This window comes from Miniopterus natalensis, chromosome 8 (assembly GCF_054644295.1).
Source record: "Miniopterus natalensis isolate mMinNat1 chromosome 8, mMinNat1.hap1, whole genome shotgun sequence".
Taxonomy (NCBI): Eukaryota; Metazoa; Chordata; class Mammalia; order Chiroptera; family Miniopteridae; genus Miniopterus; species Miniopterus natalensis.
The window spans coordinates 79182999-79201374 of NC_142088.1; the positions used below are offsets into that span (position 1 = coordinate 79182999).

The following is an 18376-nucleotide window of genomic DNA, read 5'->3' on the forward strand; positions in this document are numbered from 1 at the left end:
TTTGTATGTGCATCATGGCACAGCCATATAGTGAAAGACTCTTGTTAATGACCACTTGGCATAAAGTCACATTTACTGATGTGGAATGGTATTTGTACAGTGTGTGTGTGTGTGGGGGGGAGAGACAAAGAGGAAGAGAGGGAGGGAGAGAGAGGGAGAAATACAGAGAGTGAAACAATATCACAGGGTCCGCGCTTCGCAGATGAGGGGACGCGTGCTCAGCTCTCCAGGCTGACAGCCCGGTAAGCAGAGGTGGGTCTCTCCCTTCTCCCCTCGCCCCTGGTCTTCCCGTGGAGAAGTGGCTGCCTTCACAATTAGGAAGATTAGGAAAATGTTCCTGCATGTATGTGCCTGTTAGGAACTGTGTTTGTGTCCCTCCAAAATCCAATCACAGGGTTGAAGCCTTACCCGCGGGTGATGGTAGTAGGAGCTGGGGGTCTTTGGGAGGTGGTGGGGCCCTCATGAGTGGGATTAGTGCAGGTGCTCTCCCCTTCTCTCTGCCACCTGAGGACATGAGTGGGCTGTGTGTGACCTGGAGAGGTCCCTGACAGGAACCCAACCACGCTGGCACCCTGAGCATGGACTTCTCCAGACGAGTGAGGAATGAATTTCAGTTTTTATGAACCAGCCAGGCTGCGGTGTTTAGTTATAGAAGCCCTGACTAGGACAGTGCCCTGGGCACATTACTGTCCCCCTCCCGCATGCCCATGAGGGGGGCACACCTGGGTTGGGGCTTAGGGGCTCTATCTCTGCCCTGGGGGCCTGAGGCTGGGCCACGTCTCTAGGAGGGGCTCTGCCAGCAGCTCCACCCCACCCAGTGCCACAACCACTGCAGGTGGAGGCGAGGGGTCCCCTCAGGCTCCGGTCCACCAGGAGAAAGGGGACACCGTGTGAGCATGCCCATTGCTCCTTCCTCCCCCTGCTCTGACTCAGACCCGGGGGAAGGAGGAGTAGTGGGTGCCCGCAAACCCCAACCTGCGTGCAGTGTGTTACACGGGGCCTCTGTGAACACCCATGCGGTGGAGCATCTGGAAGGACACCCCCAAATGCAACATCCTCTTCTGTGGGGGGTGAAATTATTTTCTCACATGAGTTATGATCATTATAGTTATTCTATTCACACATCTAAAATAGAAATAACGTGCTCCATGAACTTGTTTCCCAGCAACGCACAAGTCTGGGACCCTCCCTGCAGGCTGGGAGCCGTGAGTGAAGAAAGAAACGGGGCAGCCGTGTCTGCTGGACTCCCCCGTGTGCGCCAGGCCCAGTGCCGAGCACAGGCTAAGCTTCGTTCAGTCTTCTGTGAGCCTCCGTGGCTCAGGACTCTCATGTAAATGTTTGGTGGGGAAATTGGGGAAGACGGGTAACTTGTGGAACTTAATGTCACATGACTAGTAAGAGGCAGGGAGAGTCAAGGCCTCGCTCTCACTGTGGTGGCTCCCAAACCCATGGCCCTCCCCCTCGAATATCCTTATAACATCAAAGGCAGTAACGTTAGAAAAATAAAGCACGTGGAGCCCTGGCTGCTGTGGGCAGTGGTTAGAGTCGGCCTGTGCGCCACAGGGCGCAGGTTTGATCCATGGTCAAGTGTACACGCCGGGCGGGGCGTGTGGGAGGCAACCAGTCCACGGGCCCTCTCACGCCTATGCCTCTCTCTCCCCCTCTTTCTCTCTTTCCCTCCCTCCCTGTCTCCCTTCCACTCTCTGAAAAGCAATGGGAAAAAAAATTGTCAGGTGAGTATTACGAAAACATTAAAAATTAAAAAAAATAAAACATGTGCAATGGCAGTGTGTAGCCAAACTGACCTCACAGGGTGCAGATGCCGAGGGAAACCCCGTCGTCACAATGCACACGCTCACACCTTCCCTAAATCCCACCAGACCCAATCCCGAGAACACTAGCAACAACACAGCATAAAGACGGGAGCTTGCTTTCGAGACCCAGGCATTTTGCAAATAGTGCCGAGAGTGTCATGAAGGCTTAACAGCCAGAAGAGGGAGAAACGGGAACAAACAGAAGCATTGAATCTCTCCGGGGAGCACCTCTGAGGGCCCCCAAGGCTTGCCTCAGAGCCACGGCCGGCACAGTAACTAATTTTCACAATGGTGATACTGAGTCATCAAGAAAAGGTTACATTTTATATTCAGAATTATCTGTTTAAGAAGGCAAGGAAGCGTGTAATCTATTTGAGAAAGATTTTCATTTCAAATAGTTAGAAATTCTTTCAAAAGAGTTTTGCCGCTTAAAGGAATAAGTGACAATTATCTGGAAAATTCACTTATGCGGAACGAGGTCTCCCTAAAGATTCTAGGTCTGGGAAGCTGTGGGCTATATGGTGAGGCGTCTGCGCCTTCTCCTCTTTGCATTTCATTGTCTGGTTCCCTCAGGCCGCGCACCGCTCCTAACTTCCAAGCACTGGACTGTAAGTTACGTGATGCTGAGATCCTGACCTTTCCTGGACACCCCACATCCCTGCAGTGGGCAGCCTTTTTTCCACATGAAACAAACGATGAACTGATATTTACAAAAAATGACTGATTCTCAGGGCATGCATAACTGGCGACCAAGCCCACCTGACATTTTACAAAATCCCTGAGTGGTTTTTAAGCAGTCCTAGAAGGTTTCTGTTTGTTTGGTTTGGTTTTTTGTTCTTACAGATATGTTAATAATTAAATCAACACTTTACTCTAAAAAAATAACCACAGGAAAAGACTTAAAAATAAGGTTACCCTAAGAGTTTCCATGGAGGCCTCCAGGTTTCCGGTAACTAGTGCTGTAAGCACATGGGCGGCCCCTGCCACCCTGCTGGCCTCACGGCTCCCCGTGTCCTCTGCCCCACACGGAACTCATCACGCTCTGCGAATGCGCAGAAATCCTGTCTCTTCCTCACATGCTGTTCCAGCCGCCAGAAAGCTCCCACCTCCGCCTGTTTTATGCCTAGTCCAAGTGTGTCTTCAAATGCCATTGCTCTCAAGGCACGTCCCATCGCCACACCTGCTGCAGGGTGGCCGTTATCATAATCCCCTTTGAAGACGAGGAGAAGCCCTAGAGGCCACGGGACTGCCTCCTGGCCCACCCTGGGCATTGGATCGGCACCTGCCCCTTCCCAGCCCTCCCCCAGCAGCCTGCCCCCCACCGCTCAGGGCAGCACAGTAACCGCAGCCCCCTGCGGGCAAACACCATCGCCTTGGTTTAAGGAGCCCTGCGGTCACCCCGCGGGCCAGGCAGGGTGGCAGGGCCGCGAGCCTCACCTGGCGTGTTGAGCAGGCGCGACCGCCGGCAGTAGTAGGCCACCTCCTGCTCGCAGTGCTCCGAGCTGTCGATCACGGCCTCCAGCTGCTCCAGGCTGCCCCCGTAGGCCAGGGCCATGGAGTAGGGCTGCTGGGGGCTGGCGCCCTGCACGTGGGTCAGCTCTGTGTTGTTGTGCTGCACAGATGTCCAGATCTTGTCCTCTGCCCAGAAACACAACCCGAGGAGGAAGGGTTAGAAGAGAGTTCAAAAGAGGGTCACACTGAAAAAACGAAAAAACAGAGGCTCTTGCAAGCAGCATGATGGGAGCCTCGCCTTGCAGCCATGACGCACCACCTGGGCGCTCTACTCGCACCAGCGATCTGACCAGAGGATTTTTGCTCCTCACAGAGCTCCACTCGGGGAGAGAATGGAGGTTAGCAATCTTGGGAGCTAAAGATTTGGAGCCCTTACTCCACAGGCTGTGTGCTAAGCATTTAATGCCCATTATCTCATTAAAATCCACACTATTAAAATCAGAAGGGAGCCAATCCGCCGTGCCAGAAGTGGGGGAAACGCAGGTGAGGAGACAGGCAGCTCACTCTGGGTCACGCAGTTAGTAAGTGACTGAGCAAGAACGGAGCCCTCAGTCTTCCAAAGTCCTCCTTCACCTACCCACACACCCTCCTTCACCCGAGAAACACCAGCGCCCATGATTACCCCAGAAAACCACAAGGTCCAGGAGAAAATGAGAGCTGCACAGGAGTCTCTGGAAAATGCACCCAGTTAACAAGAACAGAATCGGGCAATCCATACCGACCTCCAAGGCATCTCATTGCTGTTCTCATATTCCACCTCCATGCCACCCCTGTCTGCCAAAGGCACTTGGGGGGCTTACAGGAAAGAGCACGCGGAGACGAAGGCCTGAAGTCAGGGAGGGAGAGCAGGCTTGCCTAGGACGGGCGAGACTGGAGGCGAGGAGGGCGGGGGGATTCAAAGTTTAGAAGCTGAGAGCCCTACATGCGAAACCCCTTTCTGCTAAAAACAGACTTGGACAAGTCACCTCAGATTCGGGGGCTCAGTTTTATCATCAGTAAGAAAATAAAAATGAAAGGACAGCAAAACAGCTACACTGTGGCGGGTCTGTTACGATGGAAAAGCAGCCAAAAACCTAAGCCACCATCTGGGAGGCATCCGACGTTCTGTAACGATAACTTAGGCTGAGCCATTTGCTGCCGTTGGCACAGAATTTAATCCTGAACATGCTTACAGATGACGCAAAGCGGGAAACAAGACGTCTTGACAAGCTGCTGTCACCTGAGCATCTTTACCACATAAGAGCATCACCCCTCTTTTAGGTTCTTGGGGCTGAAAGGGGACTCGGCATAGACACCACACGGCTCCCTCTGCCCTCCCTCCTCAGCCTAACAGGTGAGAAGACCAAGGTCAAGAACTGAAGAAACAGCCCAAGGCATGTCAGACACGAACAGGAGCGTGGCGCCGGACGTAGCCCCTACTGACTGGAACCGCTGAGAAGAGGACCGAGGCTTGGATAAGCGACGTTACTGCCTTCCCTGCAGGTCAGCCAGTAGAAGCAGGAAAGGGGAAAAGCGCTTGGTTTCAGGGGCCTCTACCGTATCAGCCAACTCTAAAAGGACACATCCTTCTGGGCTTTTTTTTAAAAAATATATATATATATCTTTATTGATTTCAGAGAGAGGAAAGGAGAGGGGGAGGCAGATAGAAACATCAGTGATGAGAGAGTCACTGATCGAGCCCAAGCCCGCTACCTGGGCCTGTGCCCTGACTGGGAATCGAACCCCGATTGCCTGGATCCCAGGTCGATGCTCAACCGCTGAGCCGCTCCCGGCTGGGCCTTGTGTGCTTTTAATTAAGCGGCGGAAGCATCCCGATGCGTCCTGAGGATGTTCCTAAAGCCAGCCCACTAACGGCCCCCGTCCCCCGTGTGCACCTGAGGCGGGATTGCCCTTTCTACAAAGTCTAAAAAACAGATCAGCATGACGGGTACTGGATTTCGAAAGTAAAAACAGGACACGATTCATATTGGTAAAAATGATAATGTTACACAATTAACACAAAAAACTTCAAAACTGCTGGTGCCGCTATAGACAAGTGCTGACAAACTAACTAAAGAAAGGCAATCGCTCAATAAGGCCGCGATGCCGACGGACAAGCGAGGGCGGACAGCTTGAGACGCCCGCGGCGCTCCGAGGCAGAGAAGGACGCCCCAGCCTAGGAGAAGCACCGCGCCCCCCTCTTACCAGGACGCCTGACAGCCCGCCCACGAAGCGGCCGTGGTAGACGCCCACATGTCTGTAACTGGCGTCTGTGTCTATGCGGGTACACAGATGCAGGTGTGTAGATATACGAACCCTCGGAGAGAGAAGTGAATGTGTCCCCAATCCCACTGTGCCCATCTGTCCGATTTCAAAAGTGACCCACACAGTGTCATCACATCACGAGAATTTGGATTTCCCTCCCAGTGAACAAAGGTTTCCTATCTGTATAGTCATGTGCCTACCTGCTCACACATTCATAAATTTAGTCATTGACTCGGTGCCAAGATCAAATTCTGTCTTCGACAAGGTGAAAAGAAAACTGTGCGAGCCATCTTAAAGCCATCGCGTTGCCAACCCTGCCTCTGGGCCCTGAGGGAAACTGAACTTTTAATAATCACCTGTTGGCACTTACTGATAAATGCCGTATACAGAAGATACAAAGGGATGCTAAGAGCTCCAAAGCGCTCCCCACAGTTCACTCAGCCCTCACGAGCCCTCCCTGCGAACGCAGCATGAGTGACGGGGGAGAGCTGATTACTCGAAACCTCGGTCTCTGTTGGGTTTCCTCTCAATGATACTTCTGTCCTCTGATTATTTTTCTCCTGGGAGGCGGCAGGGTAAAGACTGAAAGCAAGGGGGTAAATGGGATTACCCTCCGCCCAGCTTCATTGGCAGCAGTGCCCATTAGCCCTGACCCTGGCTCGGTAGTGAAGGCCGGAGGTCCACGCCCCTCAGGGTGGTCGCCAAGGGCTGAGGCTCCCGCCGCCTGCCCCAGGTGGCACTGCGGTTGCACCAGGGCAGGTCCATGTGAAGTCAGCTCTGAAGGATTTTCAAACAACTAGGATTTGCCCCGAACAGTTCGCTAGGTAGATGCAGGCGATGCACTCGTGACCCCTCACATGCTTGTACTAAAACATGGCCCCTGGAGCTAAATATTCAAGACGGCTATTTAGTCAGTGGGTTGGTGGAGATTAGTGTGTGCAGCCAGCTCTGGAGTCGGATCTGGACTGGCTGCCAGCTTGGTGCTTGCTGGCTAAGCAACCTTGGTCAAATGGTCTCATTCTAAAGTTCAGTTCCTCATTGGTAAAACGTGAAAAGCAGCAATGATGCCATCCACGCAGGTGGTGGTGAAGAGTAAGTGAGGGGATTTATTTGAGAAGGTCCATTATTAACAAAATTACTAAGCCTTCCACAGAAATAGGTGTTGCCCATTGTATATAAAGTCATCAGGACCTCGCTGGTGTCAGATGCTGCTATTATTAACAACAGTGCCCAGGGGAAGAAGCTGCCAGCGGCCTCAGGCAGTCCTCATAAGAGCTTGTAGGTTCTTTCCTAAGCATAAAGTAAAAGGCACCTTAAGGGGAGATAAGACAAACTCAGCCCAGCCTTTTCTCCCCAAATCCACCAAAATCCATGAGGAAAAAACGCAGAACAGTAATTGCTTTCTTTTTGAAGTTTTGTGAACTTGGATTCACACACAAGAAAACCACAGAGGTTGCCCTATAGCTCAAGAAGGTCCCGTTTCACGCAGGGAATGAGAGAGAATCATCTAAATGCTAAGACTGGAAAAGCATCATTAAGTCGTCCAACTCCAGCGCCAGGCGCCCGCCGCAAGGCCCATGCCCTGCCCCTGGGGGAGCGAGCAGGCTGCAAGGTGTCTTGAGACAGCCTGGGCCAGGACAAGCCCATTCAGTCAGGCCCTGTGCTGGAGGCTTTGGGCAAGTTACATAACCACCGCTGAAGTTCCCTCATTGGAAAGCAGGGATTTTAATACCATTTTTATGATGATAGTACTATAATGACTTACATGGTAATTATGTATTTTACATGGACACATAATAAGTTGCCCAGCATGCAAAATAATTTACACATTAGAATTTTTTTTCTAACATTAGAATGAGGACCTCAGCTCCACTCCTTAGAGAGCCGGGGCGGGGATCTCATCCGGCAAGTGGGCTTAAAAGGCAGGATGGAGCGCCGTCCCCTGTACTGGGGCTGCTGCCCTAGGTGATAAATTATTACCATGCTGTTCAATTATCTTTTCACTCTGAAATTGCCTCGTGTCTCTCTATATTTATCTGTGTCCTGTACATTTCCTGAAATTTATCAGCAGAGTATGTTGTTTAATTTTCATGAACCAGAAACCTGCAAAAAGCACTGATACTGCCTTTTGTTCTCATTTATTCCCCAGTGTTCATTCTGCTCAAGCCCACGGTGAGGACAGCCCCAGCTCCCCTCCTGCCCGGGGAACACAGGCGCCGAGGGAGCCAGGACACATTTTCTGCTCAGGTGAACACATTTGGAAACTTTGAACTGGCAGGAATCTGTTCAATTCAGCAAGCACCTCAGTTAGTTGAAAGTAATAGTTATTATATTTTTAAAATATTTGCTTTTTTCTCCAATATGTGGTTTGCAAGTATTTTCTCCCATTTCATAGGGTCTCTTTTAATTATGTTGATTGTTTCTTTGCTGTGCAGAAGCATTTTTGTTTGATGTGTCCCCGCTTGTTGACTTGCTTTGGTTGCTTGTGTTTTCGATGTCATATCCAGAAAGTCTTCAGGAACACTGATGGCAAGGGGCTTCTCCCAATGTTTTTTCTTAGGAGTTTCCTGGCAGCTGGTCTCATGTTTAAGTCTCTACTTCATTTTGGGTTACTTTTTGTTAGTGGTGCTGACAGGGCTCTAATTTCATTCTTCTGCGTGTGGCACCCACTCTTCCGATCACCATTTATTGAAGAAACAATCTTTTCTCCATTGGAGTCCTTCACATCCTGTTAAATAGGAGTGACTGAAATACAAGGGCTTATTTCTGGGCTCTCTATTCTGTCCCATGGTCTCTGAGTCTATTTTATGCCAGGGCCATGCTGTTTTAATAACTATAGTTTTGGGGAAATGGAAAGATGTTGTTTAAGGCTACAGGCTTGTAGATAGATACACTCTGGAGATCTAATGCACAGCTTAGTGCTTGCAGTCAACACTTTGTCTGATAAATGTCAAGGTTGCTAAGAGGCTAGATCTTGTTCTCACCACAAAAAAGGTGGATACGCATGTCATGTGACGGAGCTGTGAGCTAACACTCCGCCATATGTAGATGTACGAAATCAACACATTGCACACCTTAAACTTAAACAGTGTCATATGTCATAATATCCCAATAAATGTGTTTTTTCAAATAAATAAAATATTTGTTTTTAAAAGCACCCTTTAGCCATGATGATCATTAACTGGCATAAATGTGAATGACCTCATGACCTTGAGCCACACCACCCACCGTGCCCTGTGCACATAAAGGAACTACAGGCCATTGGCTCTCAAATAGCACATGAGATAGAGTTCCAAAGCACCATTTCAAACACATAAGGACACCTTGTTATGTAGATTAGTGAAGCATTTTCTAATTGCTCTGTGAATTTAGCTTTCAATTCTTTTTCCATAAAGCTATTAGGTCTCCCAAGATGTAAAAGGTCTCATTCATTCTTGTGTTCAAATGCGTGCTCAGTTAGTTCTGTGCTTGCCACGAGTGTGCATACACAGGACCATATGTACTGCCTGCCCCTTCAGAAGCTTGCCGTTGATTTGGGGAAACAGTTGTTTACACAAGAATGACAAACATCTCACACCGTTATAAATACTCTTGAGCTTCTGAGTGATGAGGCTGCCTAGAGATCTGCTGGGGGCAGGGAGGGGGCTGTTAGAGAAGCCTGTCTGGTGGACACTGTGCCCTCTTTTTACTTGAAAATGGACAACCGATTGACAGGAGTCTTTATCTTCTGCCCAGCGAGCCTAGGTCAGCGCTGGGCGCCTGGGAGGCCGTCAAGAAATCTTTGTCAAGTGACGAGGTTATTCAATCTCTACCACTTGTATTCTGCTGGTTTTCTTCTTCCAGCATTTCCAAAGCAGCTCTTCTTGCATCTGTTATGTGATGGTCCAAATTTAAGAAGAGAAACGTCAAGTTACAAGATCAATACGCACATGCACCCAACAACATCAACAAGAGAGGAGAAGAGAGTATGTACCAAGTCCCAGCAGAGCAGTCATGCTGGAATTTTCTGCAACATTTATAATGTTATGAAATCTTTCCAAGTCATCACCCAAAGAGCCCTGTGTGACCCCCCTTCCTGGTCTCCAGGTGACCAGCCTGATTCTGTTTGTTCTCATTTCAGGAGCTACAGCTGCTTACATACAGAGCCAATTTAATTTCTTCATGTTTTTCTCCCTGCCATTCTATCTGATTGCTATTATTATTGTGATAATCATTATTATTAATAATAATAATTATAGATGCTGCATGTTTCATCTGTTACCATGGAGAACATTCTTCAGAAAAAAATAATAAACAAAAGTGAAGAAGGAAAGAGAGGAAAAAAACACCTCTGATTAATAAGACCTCATTCTACACACATATTTGTCTCTTTGCAGAGCCAGAAAAAAAAAGGGCTATTTTTCTATCACAATACTTAGAAGGGACTCTACAGATTGTCAATACCCAGCTTAATTGAACTTAAATCACTGTGGGGAGCTGCTTAGAGTCCTTTGAAAAATGTGCGAATTCACTTATCCGCCCACTGTAATAAAGCAAGTCTATATTAAGGTCCCTGGGGTCACTTCTGGTAAGTTATCTGTGTTGACAAAGTGAATTTTCTATGCCAAGGGTAAGGACAGCTTAAATAATCCTCAAAACACTGTCCTACCACTCATTTACCATCTACACATCTGCAGCCTACTGACATCTCTTGTTGTTTTGCATTGAAGTTATTTAATTTTTCATATGTTTCTGTCTTATCTCCCTGTTTAAATCACGAGCAGTGACGGCTGGGTAGGTGTCGCATGGAAGGGCCCTCTGTGGGCAAGGAGGCGGACGCTGCGGAGCAGAGCACGGCTGGGCTCGGGGCCCTCTGCGGGCCACGGCGCCTCTGCCCCGACTAGGTTCCTGAGCGTGTCAGACACCCGCCCGCGCCTCAGTCTCCTCACCTGTAGTCTGGATATAATCCAGGTTCGGAAATGTGAGAAATTAACAAACCGCACGGGGGTGAGCTGAGCACAGTCCCTGGCTCAGCGCACAGACTGACCCGGAATCAGAGCTGAACCGCTGCAAGCAGTCTGATCCAGAAAGGATCAGAAGGGACCGTCTCAGTATTAGACAGTTATGGGACCTGTGCAGAGGGCTCAATGCCACCTCCCTCTCAACTTTTAAAGGGAAGAGAGACAGTGAGTGTGAAACAAAGTTGAGCTCCTTTAGAAAGCATCAGACGTCCCCCCGGAACTGTGTTCCCTCCCCTGTGCACCAGCCCAGCCGCCCTGGAGAATCGACGCCCGCCCTGCTGCACCCTCTGCAGACATGCTGCTTCCTGGCTTCTGGGCTTTGAGTGCCAGCATCAGGGCCCTGGGGCCCTGGTGTGCCCACCTGCTCTGTGCATTAGCTGGAGCCGACCCCCTAGCGCCAGGCCAGGAGCCAGCTCCTCCGCCCGCCTGCGTGGGCCACGCTTTACAGCCTCCATGCAGCAGACTTGACTGTGATTTATCCCCCTGCTGCACTCCCGCCTTTATTTTTTATGTACCATTTGGGACATTATTTTTCTCTTTGCTTGCTTTAAAGCAGGTACCAAGATCTAAGAGACCTGGGAAATCAGGGTCATGGTCTTGGAGGGTGTGTTTTTGAATGGGCCCCATGCACGCTGTGTCCTACTTGTTTGTTTACTGTTTGCTGGTTTTTTCAAGGAAAATTTATTAAACACCTAGTGTGTGCAGAACACTAGATTAGGGACTGAGAATGTGGCAGGGTGAGGGCTACAGGCTGAGTGACACTGACCTCCTAGGGCATCCACACCTGATTCTGAGAAAGCCTGACAGCAGCTGAGGGGCGAGAGGGAGCTTGGCCCAGGTCAGGGCCCCAGCCTCTGAGCAGAAGGGAGAAAGGGGCCTCAGAATAAAAATTGCCTGATGGGAAGAGGGCTGTGAGGCGGTGGACAGGGCTTTGGTGATGTTAGACGTTTTATGAGGTGTTTAGGGGTGTCTTTGTGGCAGGACTACTGGGTGCTTCTCAAGAAAAAGCGGGGTACTTACATGGACCTGATTCAGTCTCCACATCTGAGTCATGCTGGTCATGCTCTCTCTGAACCTACATTTCCTCAGAATGCACGAGACAAAATTTCTACCTCCCAATTTATCGTGTGAATAAATGAGATCAACTCCAAGACAGTATAACCCAGCGCCCGGGCCACCGGCTCACTACAGCAGCGCCTTCTCTTTGTTTAGACCTAAGCAGCTGAGATGGAGCTCAGGGGCCTCGCTAAGGCAGTGCACTGGCCTCAGTCCCGAGGAGAGCGAGCCAAGGCCTACTCCCCTCTCCCGTTATCGGCTCGCAGAGGAGGCGCGCCTTCTGTGAATGTCAGCGTCCACTTCCTCCGCTTAGTGACTTTATGCTCTGGTTCTGGAGGCTCTAGAAAAGAAAGCTCGAAGAGGAGAGGTGAGTGGAATGATCTATGTTCCTTTCAGCGGACACATCTGCTCTGGGGCGCACATGCATGTTCTCGGTGTCACTAAATTTGCTTCACGTGGAGTCCGGATTTATTGCTCTAGAAACAATAAGCAAACCTAACACCTAGATCTTAGCTTCCAAAAGCAATTTGCTACAAAAGTGAACTAGATTCCTTTGGAAAATAGCTGAGTCTGGGTCTAGGCAGGTTGGAACACCTTGTGCTAGAAAGCAAAGCGAGGAGGTGCTCCAAGACTAGTGGAGGCAGACAAGGCAACGGAGCAGAATTGAAGGGAACATGGCTAGTTACAGCGGGACAGTTTTAACATAAAAATATAATAATAGTAACAACGTTTCAAAGTGGGATAATTTATGAGTTTATGGTGACACAAAGGCAGGTGGAGGTGGGCGAGAGGTATAAAAGCTCTTCGGTAGAGAAGGGTGCAGAATGACAGCTACACGTGTAGAAAAGGTACGGAATTAGAAAACAACACCTGGCAAATCCCGGTGTAATAAATGAGATGGGTCCGGATCCCTAACAGGTTTAGAGGAAATGTTGGGGAACAGGACATTCCCACAGAGCGGCACGGACAACTTACTGATTATGTTACCCTCAGGATGCAGAGATATAGCAGACCTGCCTTAGCCAGGGAGGGAGCTGAGCACCCCGTGCGCAGAGGGACCGTGTCCCTCCCGATGGGACACACTGAGCAGACCACACATGGCCCCTCAGGTCATCTGTCCAAAGTATTCTAACACGAATAACTTTAAAAAGCCAAAACATGGAACATTTTGCTTAAGAGCTGCCTTGCACTGCTCTTCAAAAAATTAATGTCACGAAAAGCAAACAGAATGATATGAGTTAGGGGAAGGGCCTTCTAGGTAAAAGGGCCTAGAAGGACGTGACCATCAAACCCGTGGCACGGAAGGTGCTTCGTCCTAAATAAAACTGTAAAACCAGACTCTGCCATAAGGCACACGGTAGAGGCAGGAGGGATTCTATTGGGGCTGATTTAATGAACGTTCATTTTTATGTCTGGTTTCGGTATTGTGGGTATATAGAAAAATACTTTTGTTCTAAGAGCTACAAGCTAAAGTTTTTAGCCTTAAATATCACTGTGACTACAACTTATTTTTGAATTGTTCTGGAAGAAAAAGGTAATTCGTGAGGAAGAGGGAGGGAGGAGAGAGAATGAGAGAGAGGCAGCACAAGTGGGCGAATGCGGCAAAAGGTTAACAGAATTCAGGTGAAACTTGGATGGAGGCTTATTTTAGTATTTTTTCAACTTGTCTGTAGGTTTGGACACTTCAGAAACTTTGGTGAAAACACGATAGCGCTTTGCGCAGTGCTTCACAGGCAAAAGTGCTCAAACTTTTCCACTGTGTTCCAGCAAGTCCACGTGTCTGAGCTCTTATACACACACACAGACGCACGCACACACACACACACACACACACACACACAGATACACACAGAAACACACAGAAATAGAAACACAGAAACACACAGACACACACACAGACACACACAGAAACACACACACACAGACACACACATAGACAGACATACAGACACACCCACACACACTCACACAGACACATACACTAACACACACACAGAGACACACACATTAACAAGCAGACACACAGACTAACAGACATATATACAGAAACACACACACACACACAGACACACACACAAAAACACACACATACACAGAGACACACACACAGATACACACAACACACATACACACAGAAACGCACACACACACAGACACACGCACAGAAACACACAAAGAGAAACACAGAAACATACAGACACACACACAGAAACACACACACACAGACACACACATAGACATACAGACACACCCACACACACTCACAAACACAGACACATACACTAACACACACACACAGAGACACACACATTAACAAGCAGACCACAGACTAACAGACATATATACAGAAACAAACACACAGACACACAGACACACACAGACACACACAGACACACACAGACACGCAAACCCACACAGCTAAGGACTAAGTGGCCAAACAATTATCAAACAGCAAAAGTTATTATCCAATTCAACTGCTGACACCATGATGCACATTCATGTTCAAGGGTAGTATTGATTAGTAACAAATTGATATTCGTGGACTATTTCAGGCATTGTGCTCTCATGAAAGCGATTGCTTTTATTTTAATTACTGCATCTCCAGAAACCAGAGTCAGGATTTCTGGGGACAGAGTGATAAGAACAATAAATAATAGCTACCATGTGTTGTGTACATAATGCTAAACACTTTTTGTTAGGGGTACATCAATTATTTAATATGAACCCAACAACGTTAAAAAGTTTTATTATTAATTACAGTGGAGAAAACTGAGGAACAGGGAGATCAAATAAGTCACCTAGTCTGGCCGGGCGTGGCTCAGCGGTTGAGCATCGACCCAGGATCCAGGTGATCGGGGTTCGATTCCCGGTCAGGCCACATGCCCGGGTTGCGGGCTAGGCAGCGGATCAATGACTCTCTCATCATTGACATTTCTATCTCTCTCTCTTCCTCTCCTTTCCTCTCTCTGAAATCAATAAAGATACATTTAAAAAAAATAAATAGGTCGCCTACATCACACTTGACAAGACTACGAAGTGTCAGCATTGGGAGGCAAACCAAGCCCAAGATCTTGCAGACTTTGCTGGATTTGTTGGATGCTTGTTGATTAAGGAAATTAAAGAGAAATTCATAAGAACTGTGACAGGATGAATATCTTTTCATATGTCTATTGTCTGTTCATATGTCTTCTAAGGAGATGTGTTTGTTCAGGTCCTCTGCCCACTTTTTTGATTGAGTTGTTTGTTTTGTTTGTTGTTGAGTTTAACGAGTCATTTATATATTTTGGAAATTGAAACTTTGTCGGAGCTACTGTTTGAAAATATCATCTCCCACCTGGCTGGCTGCCTATTGGTTTTGTTGTCAGTTTCTTTTGCTGCATGGGAGCTTTTTGATATAGCCCCATTCATTTATTTTTGCTTTCATTTCCCTGGCCTTTAGGGTCAAGTTCATAAAATGTCCTCTATGACCAAGGTCCGTAAGTGTAGTATCAATGTTTTCCTCGCTGTAACTTACTGTTTTGGGACTTACATTTAGGTCTTTGATCCATCTTGAGTTCATTTTTGTACATGGGGACAAACTGTAATCCAGTTTCATTCTTTTGCATGTCGCTTTCCAGTTTTCCCAGCACAATTTATTGAAGAAATTTTCTTTACTCCAGTGTGTGTTTCTGGCTCCTTTGTTGAAAAGTACCTGCCCATATACATGTGGTTTTATATCTGGGCTCTCTATTCTGTCCCACTGACCTATTTCTGTGCCAGTCCCATGCTGGTTTGATTACCGTAGCTCTGTAGTGTAATTTGAAGTCAGGTAGGGTGATACCTCCAGCTTTGTTCTCTTTACCCAGTACTGCTTTGGCTATCTGGGGTCTTTTGTGGTTCTGTACAAATCTAATGATTTCTTGCTCTATTTCTTTAATAAAATGACATTGACATTTTTATAGGGATTGCATTAAATCTGTATATTGCTTTTGCATTATGGCCATTTTAACTATGTTGATTCTTCCAATCCATGAACAGGGGATATTTTCCATTTTGCTATGTCTTTTTAAATCTCTTTTAATAATGCTTTGTAGTTTTCAATATATAGGTCTTTCATGTACTTTGCTAAGTTTATTCCTAGGTATTTTATTCTTTTGGCAACCTCACTAGCCATTAGGGAAATGAAAATCAAAACTAAAATAAGATACCACCTCACACCTGTTGGAATGACTATTATCAACAAGACGAGCAACAACAAGTGTTGAGAGGTTGTGGAGAAAAGGGAACCCTCACTCACTGCTAGTGGGAATGTAGACTGGTACAACCACTATGGAAAGCAGTCTGGTAATTCCTCAAAATATTAAGAATAGAGCTACCATATGGCCCAGCCATCCCTCTCCTGAGTATATACTCAAAAAATGCAGAAACATGTATTCACAAAGATATATGCACCCCTGTGTTCACTGGAGCATTATTCATGGCGGCCAAGACATGGAAATAACTGAAGTGTCCTTCAATAGAGGACTGGGCAAAGAAGATGTGGGACATGTACACAGTGGATACTACTCAGCCATAAGAAAGGATGCAACACTGCCATTTGCAACAACATGGATGGATCTTGAGAGTATTATGCTAAGTGAAATAAGCCAGACAAAAAAAGCTAAGAACCATATGACTTCACTCATATGTGGGATATAAAACTGAAGCTCATAGACACAGAAAGGAGTGTGGTGGTTGCCAGAGGGAAGGGGGTGGGAGGATGTGTGTGAAGGGGGTCCTAATATATGGTGACGGGAGAAGATAAGACTTTGGGTTGTTGGCACACAGGGCAATATACAGATCTTGTAACATAGAAACCTACACCTGGAACTATATGTTCATATTAACCAATGTCACCCCAATAAATTTAATTAAAAAAAAATAACTATGAGAGGAAAATAAGCTTAGCAGAATAAAAGAATGAGAGCTTGGTCTAAAGCAGGAGCTGCATGGATGATATTCCAGAAGAGCCAAAGTAGACATGATGCGGGAGTGCTGCCCAGATTAGTCACGGCTCGCACTGGAAAACCCTGTGGAACCTGGCTAACCAGCCAGCATCTCTAACCACCATCTCCTTACAAATAGACATAAACATCACATATTCAAACCCTTGGGTACACAGACTGCAAGGCCAATAAGTGCACTTGTGAGGTGTGTCCGCATGAGCAGAGGAGTGATAGAAAAAGGCTCTGAGGTGACAGGCTTTCCTGCTCCCCTTACTTCACAGAACATGGCATCGTAAGTTACTTGCCCACCTTGGCTCTTTTATTCTTTGGGACATCTAGACAGACTCTCATTCATCATGTCTCCCTGGCATTCTGGACTCACAGCAAAAGGAGCAGCAGCAAGCAAGCTTTCTGGAGACACCTTTGACTTCCACTTGTTATTTCACTCTTCTGAACAAGCAGCGTTCAGCCAACAGTAGCTCTGCATCAGATACAGGAGCAAGCCAGGAGCCCTCCAGCAAGGGGAAGGCCCTGGGCACCTGCTCACTGCTTCTCCACATCTGCGACCCCACTGAGTTCACCAGGATTGGGTTTCCTCTGTTCTTCTCTCTGCCCAGCCCTGCAACACCTACTTATCAAGATCACAGCTAGTTATCGAGCCCTGTGTCTCCTAGGAAGGCTTGTTGATCACGCTCTCCTCCAAATTCCTTCAGCATCTAGGTCCTCTTAGGAAGGTGATGATGACAACTTCCGTTTCAGAAGCTCTTAGAGAATGCCAGCGATTGCACTGAGTGGATTAGGTGCGCGGCTCATTCAATTATATTTCATCAGCACACCAAACCACTGAATTAAGAGTAACTGATTGTCTCTATTGCACAGATGAGTGACTGAGTCTTTTAGAAGCTAACTCTCCTCAGGTTCCATGGCTGTCGAGTACCTCCAGGATAGCTGTATGAATTCCACAGAATGGCCTGGATGAAAGTCCTTTAAGGCTGGACGCTACATATGAGGTCCTTGGGTGTCGAGGTCCATGGTGGTTCACAGTAGCTCCTAGAGCCCTGAGCTGTGAACACCGGTTGACTGGACTGTGCCCTGCTCCCACAGCACAGAAGGAAAGGTTCGCCAGTATCTGCAATAAATACGTGCTGCCCAATACCCATTAGGAAGGCATCAGCATAAGCCCTATGCGCAGGTGTTCAGAGGAGCAACGCTGCAGTCACTGAGCAGTGGGGATATGATGAAGGAAGGGGACTTCAGTGTTAAGCAACGTGCTAATCAACTTATATGGATATTTCCCAAAGTCTGATGTCTTCAGATGTTTGTGAAAAATGCTATTAACACTGTCTTCAACCTACTGAGGAAACATTGCTGGGAACAGCCTAGAAAATGGAATGTTAAATATTCATCTGAGGTCATCCTTTGAAGAAATAAAATTTAAGAATCTTTGGGCTTTATAATCCTCATCTGATACTCAGAAAAGCCTTGCAAGGTGGGCAAGATTACCCCCAGCTGACAGGTGAGGAAGCTGATGATCATGCAGTGAGGTGGGTGTAATGGGGACTCATTCCTTCAGGCTCACTCCCTCCAGGGCCTTCCTTGGGGGTACTGACTAACAGATGGGGGTGCACAGGCCAGGGGAAGGGTCTACTTTGTTTAGACACATGGGTGTTTCTTTGCTTCAGAGCCTCTATTTCCCCAGGCCTAGGACTCCAGGAATGGGAATCACAGACTTAGCTCCACTTTCTAGGCAACATATGTCCATTCATGAGACCTTGTACGAGTCAGC

At 47.6% G+C, this 18376-nt stretch overlaps 1 protein-coding gene across 2 annotated transcripts in view; it reads right to left on the bottom strand.

The window, feature by feature from the left end:
* Nucleotides 1-18376, bottom strand: part of CNTNAP5 (contactin associated protein family member 5) — a 724101-nt gene that overhangs the window by 228438 nt on the left and 477287 nt on the right. For both annotated transcript variants that reach the window (XM_087819922.1, XM_087819923.1), the window contains one exon: nt 3252-3452. In XM_087819922.1, the coding sequence (XP_087676048.1) occupies nt 3252-3452 (201 nt within the window). The remainder of the gene's footprint in view (nt 1-3251; nt 3453-18376) is intronic.